The sequence below is a fragment of the Dermacentor silvarum genome, chromosome 5, assembly GCF_013339745.2.
Source record: "Dermacentor silvarum isolate Dsil-2018 chromosome 5, BIME_Dsil_1.4, whole genome shotgun sequence".
Classification (NCBI taxonomy): Eukaryota; Metazoa; Arthropoda; class Arachnida; order Ixodida; family Ixodidae; genus Dermacentor; species Dermacentor silvarum.
In genome coordinates, this window is record NC_051158.1 from 37897042 (window position 1) to 37912983 (window position 15942).

Here is a 15942-nt window from a genome sequence, read left to right on the forward strand (position 1 = left end):
CAGTGGTGCGCTCGTGGTGCGCTCGTGGTGTCGTGTGTGTTTCTTGTGTCCTCGTTTTTTTTTTTTTTTTTCACGCAGTTTATAAACTTCTAAAAGCTATGAACCAACTAGCCCGCCAGAACGTCCTACTAAAGAGGGGGGGGGGGGAGCCTAACTAACTGTTCTATTGAGGGAGACGCACAAAATAAATTAGTCATTGCTGTGATCAAAATGTTGATGTGTATTTACGCATGGTGCCTTCCTTTGTACAAAAATAGTCTGCTTGAAACATTTAATAACATAACACGTAGTTACAAAAGGGGCTGCCTAAGGTTTGCGGCTCAAGGGGAGGGGGGGGGGGGGGGGGAGGCGAGCACCCCTGCTTACCCGTAATTGGCGCTTACTCTTTTAAGTGTACACAGTGCTTACGTGTACATGAAATGTAGATTATTATACACGGGCCGCAATGGCACACACATGCAACACCAAAAAGGCGTAAACTGCAAATGCACTTAAAGTAGTACTAGCATGACGTTTCTGACTGCAGGGATGCTGTCGTCTCCTCCCCCCGAGGTCGCAAACCTTTAGAAGCCCCAACTACAGGATCCATTTTTTTTTTCTTGCGCTAAGTACTGTAGGACGCAACAGGGACGAAACGAACAGTGGATATGAAGCGGACACGAAGTGACACAGGGGAGTTTCACAGGGGAGTGTCACAGGGGAGGGACACAGGGGACACTTCGTGTCCACTTCATATCCAGTGTTCGTTTCGTTCCTGTTGCGTTCTACAGTACATATCACAAGAAAAAATGAATGCACATCAACTAGCCCAATTCATAGCTCTTCTAAAGGATCCATTTTGTTGTGGACATTAACTATACTGCTGTATTCTCATCGCATAATAGCAATTACGGCGGTTCCGGGGTGTGTCCTTTGATCCCCATTTGGTCACAATTTTGATCACAACAATGATTTATTTATTTGGTGTGCCTCCCTCAATGGCGGGGCGGGAGGGGGGTACATAATTAGTTCGGCCTCCACACCGCTTGACCAGCGTCTCATCGGCGTTGGCTTCGGCGTACACGGGTCATACCGGGCAACCGCCGGCTGTTGATCTTAAGATGGCCTCAGCATATCATTGCCGGCCATGCCTGGGGACCTACAAGCATGGCGTCGCCATGGCCTTTGGCTCCTGACGATCATGTGATTGAGCTATAAACCGCCATTATACTAGGGCCCCCGAAAACTAAAGTAGCCACAACTGCGCCTCTTCACCTCTGCATCCTCCCCGACGATGATTTATTGTCATCCCCTTTGAAACGGGACGGTGACAAATAGTCGCCTAGTCTGCTCGAGTTACTCAGGTATGTTCTACATGCTTTTCATGTTAGCATTTTTGTATACAATATTTTTTCTCTTCCCGAAAACTTCTCTATCCTTTACCGCCACCTATGCCTGTAACGGATATATACGTCGTATCAATCTCGTATCAGGTCGTACCAGCTAGTGATCCTAAAAGCTGCAGCAGCGCCATCTGGGTGTCCACACGAAAACTACGGCTGCGAGGGCTAGCGAAAGCTGCGGGCTCTGCGCCTCTCCGGCGAATGAACACGCTCCACGGGCTTTGCGCCTCTAATAACTTGATTAACAAACTATACCAAACGCACAAGAGAGGACGCGGCAGCGGACGTACGAGGATGTCGCTACTTTATTTTTCAGGGGCTTAAGTTGTACAGCTGCGCCGTCCTCGATGTACGAGAATTTGCTCGGATTGGCGCAGCTTGGCCAATTCGAAATATGCGGCAATATATCAGGCGGTCCTTTTTACGCGGAACACTCTAAAAAGAAAGAAAAAGAGCTCTCTTATGCAGACCCCTGCTGTTTTTCCTGATAGGCTTGCAAGAGACATGGGTGTAGCACCTACCCAGTGCCACATATGTATGTATGTATGTATGTATGTATGTATGTATGTATGTATGTATGTATGTATGTATGTATGTATGTATGTATGTATGTATGTATGTATGTATGTATGTATGTATGTATGTATGTATGTATGTATGTATGTATGTATATAGTGGCTAATATTCGCGTTAAAAATGACCATTGAAGAGCGGCACCTACCCAAGGGCTGTGACCGGGGGGGGGGGGGGGAGTTCGGGGGTTCGAACCCCCTCAGACCAAGTTTGGGGCTCTATCCACGCTATTACTGACATTACTGAGTTCTCCCACTCCATCAGTCATAAGTGACCCCCCCCCCCCCCTCAAAAATTCTCTCCCCCCCGAAGAGATCCTGATCAGTGCGCTACTGCCCAGGGGCCCGGTATGTTAATAATCTACGATATAACCAGTGACCACAGTTGCCGTGAAGTACGCTCACTGAAGAAGGGCACATACTGCAGGGGGATATGTACCCAGTGACCCAAATAAGTTGGTCGAAGGTTTGGACCCGAGCTCGATTCCCTCAGCAAACAGCCCGACCCCTTTTTACCATGGACTACTGAGTGACTCAAGTTGGTGGGGAGGTGGTTAGATACTCAGATACAAACACAAATATGCTGAGAAGTGAGTTGTATACTAAATTAGGAATGTTACAATCGCATTACATGTGTTCTGCATGAGAATAGATATGCAGTATAGGCATTGCCGTCTTGGTATATTGCACCCCGTGAAGTGCGGATACTATGCAGATTTCACCTCGAAATAATCAGCCAGCGGCTTACTAGGAAGAGTCATTTATGACCACTTTTCAACTTACGTATCTTGTACATGCTGGCGCTCAGTTGAAAGAGCAAGCATTTTTTTTTTTTATTCTTACAATTTCGAATGCACATATAAAACGCGAAATGTCAGCGCCAACTTTCACAGACAGACGCGGTTTCGAAACGTCCTAGATAGCGTTCCATTCCTCAAATGTTTCATTTCACAAACGTTCTCTGTGTTAATACGCTGCCATGGAGCATGAGGTTGATGTGACGAACAGATGCATCGCACAGTTGCCGCATGCTGCGTCGTTAACGGAGAAACTTAATGACTCGGCAAACCACCTGCCCACAAGCGCGATAACTTTTGCATACTTGTGACGGTGGCAGTGTGCTTGATTTAATTTCAGGTTCATTGGTGACTCTTCTCCGCTGCAGTCTGTCAATGTGAGAAATGCACTCGCAGAGCATCCTCGTCCCATAGGACTCCGTCCTTGGTATTTATAATGCGCGGATCTTGAAGGCTGTGCTCTTGCTGGTTGAATGCGGCGGAAGCAAATTTGGGAGCCGGAAATACGTCATAGACGTCGGTGTATAGACACCATGCTTCGTAGTTCATGCGCACGCGCATACGTTGGAGCACTCAACGTTACCACCATACTTCTAGTAACGGTGGGAGCGCTAGAGTGCATACGCGTATGACGGCTCCCTACAGAGCAATCAAAGGTTGCGCCATCTGCAAGGTTGAAGGCAAAATAGCTCCAACAAAGCATTGTCTCCAAGATTTAACAACGTTGCACGTATCAAATTTTGGAAGCCATTTGACAGTTGCGCAGCAGTTTTATTATTTCAGTACAGGTGCCCCTACCATTAAGCAGCTTTTGTTTGACCACTTTGTAGAAAACGCAGGCAAATAGGGCCTTCAAAATTGCTGTTAAACACTACATGCAGCCAAGTGTCAACTCTTCGCAAAATTCAAACAGGAAAGATTCAATGATTTAGACAACAAAAATATTTCAACCTACCCACGGCGTTCTCCAAATAAACGCCCGAACGACGGCTCCCACAGAGCAAGAAAAACAAATCTCGAAGGCTATGTTTTTGCTGGCTGCGCTTGCCAAAAGCAACGTTAGAGCCGGAACACCAGCTAGTGTACAAGAACCCGCAAAGTTTCTCACTATATAATTCTCTGCCAGAACCCCAGCAAGACCAACGTTCTAAGTATGTCTAAGGACGTTGAGCAAGACTCTATACCCAGCAATGGTTCTATTCGAGTAAGAAAACGTAATCTCGAAGGCTATGCTTTTGTACCCTGCACCATCCAAAAGCGATTGCAGAAACAATATAGAGAGAAACGCTATGGCAGAAACCAAATATACGTCTGGACGCCACATTGTGGGTGGTGCCCATAGAGTTCTTACATAGTATTTTGAATATTTTTTAGAGTTGGATAAATGAGGCGTAGCGACATGGTGGTGCCTCTGTGGTTGGCCTTTTTTCGCTAAGCTTTTCCTCTAGAAATAGTATACTAACTGTAGTGTCCATCGCTTCTGCAGCATGCAACTGTAGAAGTTTTTTTTTTTTTTCTTAAGCTTGCTTGCATGCAGCCAGCCTTTCAAGATCTGTATTTGTTACACATAGGGAGCCTACATGCGCTTGCATTTACAGCGCTTGCATGTAGGCTCCCTAGTTACACAGAGCTCGGGTGGCTGTTTGGACATCAAATATAAAGGAAAAGAAACCTCTTTAAACGTTCCACCGCCGTGAAAATGCACATTGGGGTAACTAAAAAGACCATGAGCGTAGTGCAAAATACCAAGTTTATTTGAACTCAGCTTCACAAAATGTCACTCTAAAGCATGGCCTCTGAGATTGTGATCACTGGCAGTATTTGAGCAAAACCTGCCAGTGCGCACAAATTTGGACACCGTGTTATAAACGGTACTGCGTACTACTGCATACAATCTTTCAGTGCTTTCAACGAGCGTTTGGGGGCCACAATATTCCTTTACAGCATAGTTATGTCTGATCGTACTGTGTTATACGATAGCAACGCAGATATATGTGGAACTAAAACTTTATTTCGTGGTCTTAAAAGGAGGTTTAGTATAGCTGCAAACATGTGCCGCAGTTACATTATAAAACATCTCGAGCACCCACTCAATGCACATGCTATATTAACTCTATGACTCCACGCAAGAACAACCAACGTTACTAGATCCTTTCCCATAGTAACGTTGAGAGCAACGTTACTATCATAGAGTTTCTAAATAAAAAATATAGTAATATGAAACTCTATGGTTACTATTATAGTAATCTAGTAATGGTGCGCAAGAGCACGGCTTCCCGCTTCAGTATTCAGACATCAAGGGCGTGGTACGTAGCTCCCCTGGCGGAAGAATGACAAACTTTCCTGGCAATGCCCTCCCGGCGCGCGCATGCGCATTGCAGAGTCCTTTTGGCTTCCCTCATGGCCACGGTGTGGTAAAATGGTCGAGAAAGGAGACATGGCTCACAGCGAAAATGAGTCGGAGAGCGACCCGCAAAAGACTAGCGTGCTAAATGGAGACGACGAGCTTCCCAGCTTCAGTGATCCCGAGGACTATGTTGACGATATCCCGGAGGAAGGTGCGCAAACGCTTTGTCCAGGCGCACGTGCTGCTTGTGCCCCCCCTCCCCATCGTAATACGAGGGGGGGGAGTCGTGTCTTCGTGCTCTGACGCCGTTTCTTCGACACGATCGGCTTCTGTGGTGGCGGTGATGTATAGCTTCTTCGATTCGGCGTGCCACTTTCACTAAGCGCTTCGCAGGTTGCTCACATAATCTCGTACTCGCCCTTGCGACTCGCCTACCCCTAAGCACGTCACTTGGTGAAGCGATCATGTCCACGCCGGCAATCTGGTATTACCAGTAGTGATTACCCCAATTTCGTTAATTTTTACGTATGCCGGGCGCGATTTCTAACCTAAAGCTTCGATTACTCAGCGAAGTGTCGCAATTCCTGTTGACTTGTAAGCTTGTAGCCGTTGGCCCTCAAACTTGCGCGAAAAGTTCGGTGTCGCGATATACGTGTGTGGCGCCTTTGACATATTTCCGGCTTTTCTTGATGTTTGCTGCCGCCGTAGGCTTAAATAAGTTCGCCGGTGACTTTCGTGTTAGATATTTTTCGGTGCCGGTGCTCGAATTGTTTACGTCCTGTCGTACGATTGCGTAGTCGTTGTGACTTTCCGCAGCTTACGCTTGGCCAACGATACATTCCTTTTTTTCACTGCCGTGTTCCTCGTTCGTAACCGAACCATATTGAAAGCCGCGTTTCGAACTTCCGTCTTGCCACATTTTTTAAACCGCATGCCGGCTTTCGGAATGCGCTTTCCTTTGCATCGGAGGGGCCTTAGCTGCGAAATAATCGCGCTCCGCAGTTGTTTTGTTTACTTAACGAAGGGGGAGTCATCATGGTACGTGACGAGTCTTCGTAATGCATCTGGTCCGCGGCAGACGTTGAAATTGGTCTGCTGCCTTGCGTACATTCAAATGACGTGTGTTTAATTTCGTGATATCTTTGAAAAGGGGGCCTTTCGCGTGATTTCGTACAGTGTAATCTTGATCGCTGACACTTCGATCGGTTCTCTTGGCCAAGGTGGACGAGATAACGTATGGCATAATCGGCGTTTGTTTGCCATTTAGGCGTGAGCGTGTGAAAATGTGCAAGTGTGGACACACTCGACCGTGGCGTGGAAATATTGTTTCCCGAACGGCATAGTGACACACACACAATGGGAGACACGTTTGGCAGAATTTGTTTGCTGCTATTCTGAGTTATGACTGGCATTTCGTAGCACCATCTCAATGTTGAATGCGTTATTGTTGTCGATGTGGGGAAAGCCGCCATGGTGTGGACCGGAAAAGTGGGAAGTGTCGTTACTTGAGTTGTACGGGCTTCTTGATTTTACACAGCTGATGCCTCAAACAAACCTATATTTCTGAAATAAAACCAGGGTCGTTAGCATATGGCCACTACGTAGTGTCAAGCATAGAGTTTCCAGCAAGTTGTACTAGACAAGTCTGGTGTTGTGGTTGTTCGGAGGCCATGGGATGGTGGGTTGTACATACTTTTGTCTGGCGTTATGCTTTTTCTTACTAAATTTCCAAGCAGTCGTAGTTTTATGTGCATAGCAAGCCAGTAAGTGTCGGTCTGCATGCATAATCATTGCAAATTGCTGCATTTATAACAATATTTTGTTCAAAGTAGTGAATTTTAAACGTCTCAAAGCTGTCTGAAGCCGTTCAGGAATTCATGTTCCACCCATTGTTTCCATGCTGGATTAAGCGGCATAATTCAGTTACCGAAAAGACATCAGCATCGGAGTTCCCTCTGATAAATCTTGTAGGAATCTCTGATGTTGAGTACCACCTTGCCAGTACTGTATTTGCTTGTAGTTGAACAAGAATACCACAATGTATTCGTTTGTTTTGACTCTGTCAGCTCAGAATTTGTTGTTCCGTGCTACTCGGATCGCTTATAGAAAGGTTCCTTGGAAACATTTCTGTGGATGTTGGTTTACACCTTTAGAAGACAGGAGAGGCCTGCCCAGATGACCGAAGTGCAGCAGCCGATTGCCTCTGCGACTAAAGAAATAGTCCCGCTGACGCGACTCGATCGCCCCAGCTTTAAGCGTGGGCTGCCATGTTCTCCGTCGGTGGGGACACCGGCCGTCCGGCTCATGACGCAAGTCTATAGAGCGCGCCTATTGGTGGAGGCTCGTATGCATCCGCCTTTGAGGGGGCAATTGCCGCTGCCTTCTAAAGTTGCACCCGACTATAGTTGAACACTATGCTTGTCACTGGCACACAGTGTTTAGTCAAATAAAGGAAGATAAGTATAAATAAACACTTGGAATCTGCTGGCCAACCTAAGTATACAGTGTTTGTCAATCTGCCAGCCAGCTAGTGTGGCACCAGCTACAGAATAGCCTCTATCAATGCAGAAATAGTTCACAATATACATTATGCAACTTTATACAGTAGCACCAAGTAGAATAATACTAAATTGTTCAGAGATCTCTCTGAGGGAAAGATGTTACATCAAGAATACAATGTGGGTTGCCTCATAGTGCAACATTATGACAAGTACGAATCTGACAGCTATGTCACTGTAACCATAGCTACGTTACATAATAAAACTTCGGGGTGACAGAGTTTATATCGAAACAAATACTCATTGCTTATTATCGGGTAATAGAGTTGCAATGGGCAAGTTGTACCCATGCGATGTGGGACACAAACTCCATCGTGGGCCCTTCGCACTTTTTTGTAGTCACTTTGGGTTCTTTTGTATGCTCGGCGACTTGCGTCTGCCGATGCTTGGGCGCGGCTTGTGTCCCCTAATCTAAACCTTTCTAATGTTGAAATCTGTAGTGTGGTGCTAAAGAGGCTCAGCAACACATTTTGATTGTTACCATCCCAGATTCCACTTGGCCCAGCCCTTTTTTTTTCTTGCATTTCGCAGAGATGTGTGCAAAAGGGAGTCTGTGAACACGTTTCAACAAAACTTATTGAATCGGGGGATTCCTGGATGCAAGTTGACAGAGTACTACTGTCAATCTAAATTTTAGTGCTTTTCAGCTTCTCCTTTGAACTTTCTCAGTAGCATTATTTATCTAACTGATTGTAACAGGCTTTACAGGCTTGTAAAGATAAAAGTAGCTGTGTCGAGATTGCAAAACCTGCTCAGTGTGTAAGCTCCAACTGGTGCTGACAGAAACAAACTGCTTACTGCCACCGACTTCCAATACGTGTACATTCTACCAAGCACCCAAGAACAGCGCTAAATTGCAGAATTGTGTGAGTGCTGGGCTAGTTGGTACAGCAGAGGTAGGAAAAACAATTAAAATGCCACAGAACATTTGCCACCTACTGAAGGTTTTTTTAAAAACCCAGTTATCAGTAGTGGCTTTGTAGTGTGTTTCTTCTGTTTGTCCTAGCCCTTCCAGTCACGGGTCTGCGTATGTACAGATGCAACATTTTTTTGAAGATTCTGACTTAGTGACAACAAAGAGAAACAACGACCTTCGAACGTAAACTGAAAGCTGAATGTAAACATTGTCCTCTGCCAGCCAAAAACAATGTCATAAGTCACCGTCAGAACTGCAAAACACGCTTGCATTGCATGCAGTACCTGGAACAGTGCACAACCAAATTGCACTTTGTTGTGGTGCTTACATTATATGCTTGCAGAACCATGCATCTGTGAACATTGGGCTGCTTCTGTGTTGATATAATTTTCTACAGAACTGTGCACATGTTCCCACACTATTTTTTCTCCACGTTTCCTTTTTTTTTTTTAAATCATCTTGGAGAAGAAAATGCAGTGCCCTGCCCAAGCATATTGTTTAACTTTGTATATTGAAAAAAAGAAAAATATCGCTGGATTCCATGCTTATGTGGGAATCGGCGTTAAACAAAGCTTTCTTCGATGTTTATACAAATGTTACGCAACAGTAACTACAAGAATATTAGTACAAAGCAATGCAGCTGAAGCGTTAACTTCCACAAATGTAAAGCTAATGACAAATGCAATGTTATGTTTATGCGAATGTAACATGGTCATGCAAATGTTCGCCGCACTTGGCTGTCGACTCCTTTTTCGCTCCTCTCTAGCCAAAATCTTCAATTTTCTGTTGCTGACTTCCTCACTTCTTGCCAGTTGTCGTACTTTCATATTTATATTTGGGCACATTCCAAGAAGCGCAAGTTGTTTACTCAGCAAGACGGCGGCCCACACGAAGTGGCTCACAGAGAGGTTTGCTTAAAAAAAAGGAAATGTCCTGTACTGTTGCTTTATAACGCAGGCTTGTGTTACCACCTGGTGTTGGTGCAGAAACAAAATTGTTGCTCTGTAATAACGCATTCATGCCACGTGCGAAGTTTCTTTGATGTGATGCACAGCTTCTTGAATGCAATACTCTTTATTGATCGCTTTTGGGAACATGGGGTTCACCCTGGCGTGCTTTTGGGGCAATTGGAGCAGCGTACGTTATGCCCGCCAGCTCGGCCAGGCCACGTTCGACGACAGTAACAACTGCGAAAATGATCAGTAGAAATTACAGCTGTATGCTTTCGTAGCTTCAACCTGCGCATCTAGGCATGCGATGCTACGGGCATTGTCACCGCACTCATTTCTCATTAAAAGAAAAAAAAACTTTGTCAGGTCATTTGTCATCCTTCATGCTTGTGTCCTGTTTACGTTCTCGCAGAGCTCTTGGGTGACATCTTGCAGCACAGGCCCGCGGAGGCCGATGGCGTCGAGAGCGTCATCGTTGTTGACAACATCCCCCAAGTCGGGAGCGAGAGGATAGAAAAGTTAAAAAATGTTCTCATGAAGATCTACTCTCAGTTTGGCGAGATCAACACGGAGTACATACCGGTCGATGAGACGGGCAAGACGAAAGGGTGAGTTTCGGCGGGCCTGTGTTTTTCGTCGCTCTGGGTCGTCCGTTTGGGCTTGGTTAGTCGGACCCCAGGAACGGCATAAACCTTCGAATTAGGTGCGCAAATGATGGAGCAAGCCCATGAATTCCAAGTGAAGGTACTGGCATGTACTCTTAAAAAAAAAAAAAAAATTGGGCACAGACATTTAAGACTGCTTACGTGTGGGATTGTGAAAGCATTATAGTCCCTTTGGTGAAGCGTTTAGTCAGCCAGATAGCTGCGACGTGACGTGTGCAATGACACACGCACTAGGCACACCTTCAGTCAGCCAGAACCGTGGAGCCGGCGTGGCGTCGGGGAAGCGGGCTTGTCTTGCACCCCGGAGGCCCGTGTTCGGTTCCCACCCAGACCAGAATGTACCAAATTTTTTTTTTCAAAGCCCTTAATTTACTTTGTTTACAGGAACCTCCCTGAGAAATTTGATGGCAATCCGAGCATTTTCAACGTGTTTTTACTCTTTGCACCGTCAAGCCATTTTTGGTGCCATCGCTCGGTGGTGATGCCGGATTTCCGTGTGGTGGGGCATGTGATGCTTTCACATTTAAAGTTTGCGCCCTTTCATGCTTATCATGTACCCAAACAATAATTGCCACCTCTCTTGCATGGCTTTCCCTTAACGCTGTGCACCCTGCAGCTTCATGTTTTGAACGGCATGCACTTATCAGTATGACGTAGCATTCCTGATATAAAAGTAGTGAGCGCAGAGTGTTAAAGAAAGGAAATGCGTGCAACACAGATGACGATTCTCTGGGGACAAGATCATAACGAAAGGGTAAAAAACGATTTCTTTTTTTTTTTTTTCTCTTGTAACTTTCTCTCTGCCCTGCCCACCACTCTAGTGCGGAGGCTATGGTGTTCTGATCCTGAATCCGCAAAAATGCCTATCATTGGATAACTACAAGTTACTCACTGCCATTTTAATGGCCTCTGGGTACTCCTCGGAAGCCTCTGTCACTTTCAATGTTGCTGTAGCCTTGTAACAGTCAAAACTGACAAAGCAGGCTTGGCAAGGTGTGTCGGTTTACAGTCTGTATGTTTTTTCGCATTGTTTCAGGTATATGTTCTTGGAGTACAAGAATCCCCAGAGTGCACAGGATGCTGTCAAGGTGACGAACGGACACAAACTCGACAAGCAGCATTCGTTTGTGGTCAACCTCTTCACGGACTTCCAAAAGTAAGTGGCCACTCTGTATGTAATCGTACCTTGATGCATATTATTTCGTTAATGCAGATTTCACGGGGCTGGGAAAGATGTCTCGAGTTAACCAAATGTGTATTTATCTAATTTGCTTAACTACAAAACAAATGCACACTTACATAAACATGCCTTTGTTTACTACAAAAAATCCCCTACCCTCGCACAAAAGCCAAATATTTTGCACAAAAGCCAAATAGAAGCTGCAGTTGTGAACTTATCGTAACTGATCAGCATTCGCACCAGTGAAGGCCTTGAAACTTCCTTCACAGTTCAAAAGTAGCACAAGATGCGTGGCTTTGTTCAAATCGACGAGCTTTCACTACTGCACACATCCAGATTATATTTTGCCATGGAGCTTGCTGGCAACTAATCGTCCATCACAATGTAGCCAGTAGGCTTGATGCCAGAATCGCTTTTCATCCTTGACGACCACCGCGGTGCTCGTGACGTCTCTTCGGTTTTGCTCTATTGCAGGGCTTGACTTGCTTTGAGGGTCATATGAATGAACTGGTGCACAGCTAAGTTTGTTCGGGAGTTAATGAGAGTTTGATGGGCCATTGAATAAAGCGTAAACTGGTCGTGACCAGAGGCCGACAAGAGGAGGGTGCCGAAATTACGTGAGCGATGCTGCGAAATTACGTGAGCCACTGTGGCAGCTGACACCCTGTACACTTCCCGAGGTATTTTTGTATGTGTACAAGACCTGCCACTAGGAGTGTTAGTGGTGCTAGCTAACACTCCCAGGGCCAGACTCTACGGTATTACACAAATACCCAGGAAAGTGGCCGAAGGGACAGTTGCCACCATAGCTCTGTTGATAGAGCAGTGCGCGCGTTTGCGGAGGGTTTGGGTTTGGCTCCCACTAGTAGCAAGTTGTTTTGTTTGTCCACTTTCATTTCCCTTTTTCCTTATTGTTTCTACATTTTGATTAAAACTGCATTTAATTTCCCCTGTGCTTTTCTTGGCTTCATTATGAAGCACATAGGTTTCATATACAGTATAACCTCGATAATTCGAAGGTCGCCGGACCACGAAAATTCTTCGAATTAAGCGGATTTTTGAATTAACTGAAATGAATAAAAAAAAAAAACAAGCAAGAACTTGCCGCAAAAAGAAACCACCTTTATTTTCAATGTCCGAGAAAGATTACTCGAAGTAATCACTGATGCGGGATTACTTGGCGCGGTAGTTCACCGCCCCTATTGCCATGCTCTACAGCTGACTCACAGCACGTAGCATACAAATATCACCCGCACTGCACTCGACAAAGTTGCGGACGATGTTGACGGAATCGATAACTGCCGCGAAAGAGGGCGTGGGGGTGTTTGACTTCAAAAATTTGGACTTGCTGGATATACCGGACTTCAGAAATGCACCGTCAGGGTTCCCATTGAGTTCATGCATTTCCGCACCCAATTTTTCAGACGAATTGAGACCCCAAAGTTCGATTTCCCGGACTAAAAATCGCTCTTTCCAAGCCACACTACCCAATCTTGGAGGCCGCCATGTTGGATTTTGCACTGGCTTAGATTCCAGTGGCTCGCTGTATAGCCTCCAAGATTGGAAGGCGCGTGCTATCAATATAGAGAGCTCGCGCCATCCTCCCGCCTCGGAGGCCATGACCGCTCTTTCTTGGCTGACAAAACGCTCCAGAGTACTGCACTTTTTCTTTTTCCTTTCTAGTATATGCGCTCTGCACTATCGTTTTAACCATTTATTGTGGGATGTGTTTTTATTGCCGCGCGCCCGCTGTATGTGTGAGTGACAGCGCGCGGGAGACGCGCGCTTTCATAGAGAGCGAACGCACGGCGGAGCGTAAAGGCGACTTCCTCCCTCGCGCGAAAGGCCGGTGGGGGGGGGGGGCGACTTCTACTCTTCTAACAACTGCGTATTTGGCGCCGGAGCGGGTTCTTGCGCGCACCATATCTTGAAAGCGATCTCCAGACGGCCCTGACCTTTGTGTATGCTGTGCTTTCGCCACTCAGTTTCCGTTGAAGCGATAAACCGCACGAACCTTCGCTCGCTGCGGCGGCGCGCTCGTGCGCGCTGACTCCACGCTTGTTAATTCAGCGAGTTTTTTTTTTTTTTTTTTTTTTTTTTTTTTTTTTCGTCTCTAAAGTTTCGGTTACTATATTGAACGCGGCGTGTACATTGAGCAGGTGTCTCGAAGACCCATGTCTCAGTGATCGGTGCTACCTTCTGTACCTTCGTGAGAGCTAAGCGGTGCGAAGCTTGTTTCTTGGATCTCCATGGCGAACTCCGTTGGCGGAGATTTCGAATTAAAATTTCGAATTAACCGAGTTCGAATTATTGAGGTTTTACTGTATTACTTAGAAAAAAAATGTCTAGCCCCTTCATACTCGTTCTAGTTGTTAATTTGTAGGCGTATCTAGTGTTTTGTATCTCAGCCTGTGTTTTCTATCTCGTGCAGGTACGAAAACATCCCAGAGGAGTGGAAACCACCTCAGCCGCAGCCATACGTTGACCACGTGAGTAGCTTTTCTTTTCTGTTGCACCTTTTGCTTTTTTTTTTTAAACATTCCTCACATTTCTGTGCAAGCAAAATAGAAAAAAATTGTCTCTAGATACGACAGTGAAGCGGCAAGATTAAGGGGAACCAAGGGACTTGATTCCTTTGCTATTTGCAACCACATGAAGTCAGCAGACATCGAAGCTAGGGAAAGCATAGGAGGAAATTGACTGTTCGTTGTTGATTCAGTGGACACTAAATGAAAGAAAGGTCAGCTGTACTTAGATAGACCCCAGTCACAAGGTAAATCTAACGTCATTTACAACGAATGCTATTTATTCATAATGTTATTTCTTTGCTGTCAAGGGAAGATGTAAGGACACTTGTCTAAATCGACACGTTCAACTGAGTGAGACCATGGAACTCAATTGTGTTCGATCTCAGATATTGCTGTAACTTGGGAACCAGTGAACATAACTCCATGAAACATTGTGGTTCTTCAAATGCCTTTGCTGTGAGACTATCCCGAAAATTTCATCAAGATATCTCGGCAAACAAAACGTTGCTCTTCCAGGGTAGCCTCCCCCAATAAAGGGGCCCTGAACCACCGCTCGGGCTTGGAGAAATAACATTGTCTGCGGGTAGCATACGTTGCTGTGAACATCTCGGCCAAGTTTTGCTGGCATACGCAGTGCGTGGAGCTCGCAAGCAGAGCGTGAAGCCACCTTTCTCTCAAGCACTCTCTCTTCAAACAGAAGCCTGCTCCTCGCTCTCTTGTGGATTCCCATACGTGGCTGCTGTTGGTAGCTGCATTTGGCTACCCAGCGTAGGTACTGTGATGTGCCGCCACAAGTCCACTCGCTAAGCGCACAGCAGCTCGCTGAGGAAAAACCACGTTTGCTTATGTTTAGCGTGTCGTAGGCACCAAAATCGAAAGTCATGGCGTCTGCGTTAAACGGACACTAAAGGCAAATACTAAGTCGACGTGGACTGCTTAAATACTGTTCCAGAAACCTTGCAACGCCTGTTTCATGCAAAGATAAGACTTAGTTTACGAGAAAATTGCATCTGAAGGGTCCGAATACCCTAATGGAAATTCTAATCTCCCGCCACGCCAACCGAGGAGTGGTAGCGTTGCATACGCCATCACCGCCCTTTACTGCCGTCGGTGAGTAAAACGGCGCCTGACAGACGGCAGTACGATGCGCCGCTGCAGCTTCCTTTGGTCAAGTCGCATGGACCGTTCGGGCATCCCGCGACACCACATGGAAGTGGATTTCTCTGCTACTTGCAGTTTGTGCGAGTGTCGCGAGCCAGGAAAAACAGCGCAGCATTGCATGATAACGAAACTACTGAAATGCAAAAGCACGGGCGGGGCAGTCTAGCGAAAACGAAACCTTTCGACTGCCCGCGTTGTTGTCAACTGTGTAATGTCAATGAGTTCTTTTTTCTAAAAATGAAATAGAACTGGTGAACTAGCATTTTCTTTCGTCTTATAATACAGTACAACAGTATTTGTATAACGAGAGGTTGAGTACTAGTGACCCAATTTAATAGAGGAGTGCCTTCGTGATCGGGCAAGTACAGTAAAAGCTCGTTAATTCAAATTTCACAGGGACACTTAACGAGTTCGAATTAACCGAAATTCGAACTAACGAAAGTGATTAAAGAAAGCCACATCTGATGACAAAGAAAAAAGGTAGAGCACCTCTATGTACATTTATTTGCAAAAGAAGTCCGTAATGGTTTTCTGCTTTTGGCCTCTGAAAGCGATTGCTGCCGCTTTATCTTCCAGAGCTCGAATGAGCCGGAAAGCATCGTCTTCGCCTTCTTCGAAACTGAAGAAAAGCCGGGCGGGATTTAGTCCGTCCATCATCTGTGCCAACGAAGGTCGTACCGGTGTTTCACCAACATCATCATCTTCATCATTCGCGTCGTCATCGTCCACGGCTGGGTTTTCGTCTTCACCGACGACTTGGGCGATTATTTCATCATCGGTCACGGCACCACACACCGCCGCGCAGCTGTCGACATTCACGTAGTCGCCGAAGTCCACATCGCCGAGCACCTCCCGTACATGAACCGGAGCGCGGACGTCCTCTTCA

At 46.0% G+C, this 15942-nt stretch overlaps 1 protein-coding gene across 1 annotated transcript in view; it reads left to right on the forward strand.

Annotated features, from left to right (window-relative positions):
• The first annotated feature begins 5125 nt into the window (after positions 1-5125).
• Positions 5126-15942, forward strand: part of LOC119453287 (eukaryotic translation initiation factor 3 subunit B) — a 32038-nt gene continuing 21221 nt past the window's right edge. The window contains exons 1-4 of the mRNA XM_037715316.1: positions 5126-5309; positions 9935-10130; positions 11224-11343; positions 13799-13856. Coding sequence (XP_037571244.1) covers positions 5171-5309; positions 9935-10130; positions 11224-11343; positions 13799-13856 — 513 coding nt within the window. The 5' untranslated portion in view covers positions 5126-5170. The remainder of the gene's footprint in view (positions 5310-9934; positions 10131-11223; positions 11344-13798; positions 13857-15942) is intronic.